This window comes from Cynoglossus semilaevis, chromosome Z (genome assembly GCF_000523025.1).
Source record: "Cynoglossus semilaevis isolate Cse_v1.0 chromosome Z, Cse_v1.0, whole genome shotgun sequence".
Lineage (NCBI taxonomy): Eukaryota > Metazoa > Chordata > Actinopteri > Pleuronectiformes > Cynoglossidae > Cynoglossus > Cynoglossus semilaevis.
This window is the reverse complement of record NC_024328.1, coordinates 21,475,248-21,477,181: the sequence shown is the minus strand read 5'-3', so window position 1 is coordinate 21,477,181 and position 1,934 is coordinate 21,475,248. Positions and strand designations below refer to the sequence as shown.

The 1,934-nt window shown below is 50.8% G+C and overlaps 1 protein-coding gene across 1 annotated transcript in view; it reads right to left on the bottom strand.

Annotated features, from left to right (window-relative positions):
* Positions 1–1,066, bottom strand: part of LOC103398338 (pre-B-cell leukemia transcription factor 3-like) — a 57,364-nt gene extending 56,298 nt beyond the window's left edge. The window contains 1 exon segment of the mRNA XM_025053449.1: positions 38–1,066. Within this exon segment, the coding sequence (XP_024909217.1) occupies positions 38–285 (248 nt within the window). The 5' untranslated portion in view covers positions 286–1,066.
* Between the last annotated feature and the right edge of the window lie 868 nt (positions 1,067–1,934).

Genomic DNA, 1,934 nt, shown 5'->3' with positions numbered 1-1,934 from the left:
GGGGGGGCAGGTTAATAAAGCAAATAAATCAACCAACTTTGCTTGCGCCTCGTCCAGACTCTGATCAGTTATGGTCATGATTTGATGGAGAATGTCCCCGATGTCCTGCTTCCTTCCGTCCCCGTCTGTCCCGTCGTGTCCGTGGGGGGGCGGCAGAGCCATGCCCCCCTGTACGGAGTGGCCGGCCAGACTGACCCCGCCGATGGACTGCATGATCCGGGCTTGATCGTCCATAGTCGCCGCCAAAGAGTCTGTGCACTGAGCCACACAAATTGAAAAACTCATATACGAACCGGGCTAGAACATGTGCCGCAGACTGGAGGGAGAGAAGCCGCGGGTCCACGGAGAACACGCGTGGATTTGTTGTCCTTTTCTCTGGAATTCTCCCGGATTCTTTTATTGTTTGTCCGCTGTTTTCATGCCGTGAATCTTCATCCAACTTCTCCTTGGCCGCTCGGCTTTTGACGCACGGTCCAAAGTGACAACGCGCGCGCGAGAGAGAAAGAGAGAGAGTGTGTTTGTAGAAAAATGCCCAAAAATAAAAAAATGTTTTTAATCTTCAATTTTTCAAAAAAAAAAAAAAAAATTTTCTATTTTATTTTTTTATTTTTTTTCCTTCTTCCTAAAAGTTCTGTGTCAAAATCGACGGTCCATGGTTCCCCGCACGGATCCTGACTCCGATCTGTCTTCTCCCCGGGTTTGACGGCTGCCGCGGACTCGAACTCTCCGTCGCTGATCTCTCATTTATCAGCGCTCTTCACGGGATCCCGGCGCAGGTCTCTCCAAAAATGTCCAAATCCTCGCGGAGAAGCTCGAGGAAACAAAAATATCCAGCGTGGAAACAAATCAAAAGAAGAGGCAGAAAAATGTTTGTCTCGCAGCTGTTGCCAACTCTGAATGTGCCGCAGTTGGCGGGAGGAAAACACACACAATGTTCAGCTGTGAGGTGTAAAAATGTGAAAGGTACCGGAAAAAGTTGGAAGCTTTTCTTCTTTTTTAAAAATAAACAAGAGTGAGCAGAAATTAATTAACGCCGTGTGAAGGCGATGCGCAAAAAAAAAAAAAAAAAAAATCTTTCTCCTTCGCGCTCATATTTTCAGCCTGTGTGTGTTTTATGTTGTTTGATGGCAGCGGCGGTGAGCGATTGACAGAGTGCCAATGCCACTCACTCAGAGCAAACGTGTCAGAGCGGGGAATCAGGGCAGGGAAAAAAATAAATAAAGAAACACCAAATACGAAATGGAAATGCAGCTCCGCCCTGCAGAGGAGGGGTCTGAGTCTGAGTCTGAGTCTGGGTCTGGGTCTGGGTCTGGGTCTGAGTCTGAGTCCCGGCTCTGCACCGAGGAAGCAAATGTTAAAAGCTGCTAGTTAGTCTGCAGCTTTTATTGATGACAGCTTCTCTTTCAGCAGCAGCAGCAGCAGCAGCAGCAGCAGCAGCAGCAGCAGGGTGTCCTCCTCTACGCACGCGTGCACGTGTGCATACTCGTGCACAGCAGCAGCAATAAAGACTTGGCTACAACACGAGCCGAGGCATAATGAGAGTTTTGATGTAGTTTGATGTGAAAGTGCACAGTCGTCTTTATGCCTCGGTTCGAGCCGCGGGAGCCGCAGACATGAGTCAGGCCGCTCCACCAATCAGAGCGCGCACACGGCCGGACTGACGACGGCGCTGTCCTATCACTGGCAGATGCACGACGCCCAGGGCCCACCCACCGCTGCTCCTCCATCTTCACTCGACTGCTGCCGGAGGATGGCAACTTCTCATTGGTCGTTGCTAAGAGTGACATCCATTGCACAGGCAGGGGGCGCTGCTGAGAGCTGCTCCGCTCAGTTGCTATGGCAGCAGACACGTTGTTGAGCTGGATGGAGGCTGTAAACACACCGGTCCTCTCCTCCAACCACCACCAGCAGCAGCACGGAGGATTCTTTCACAT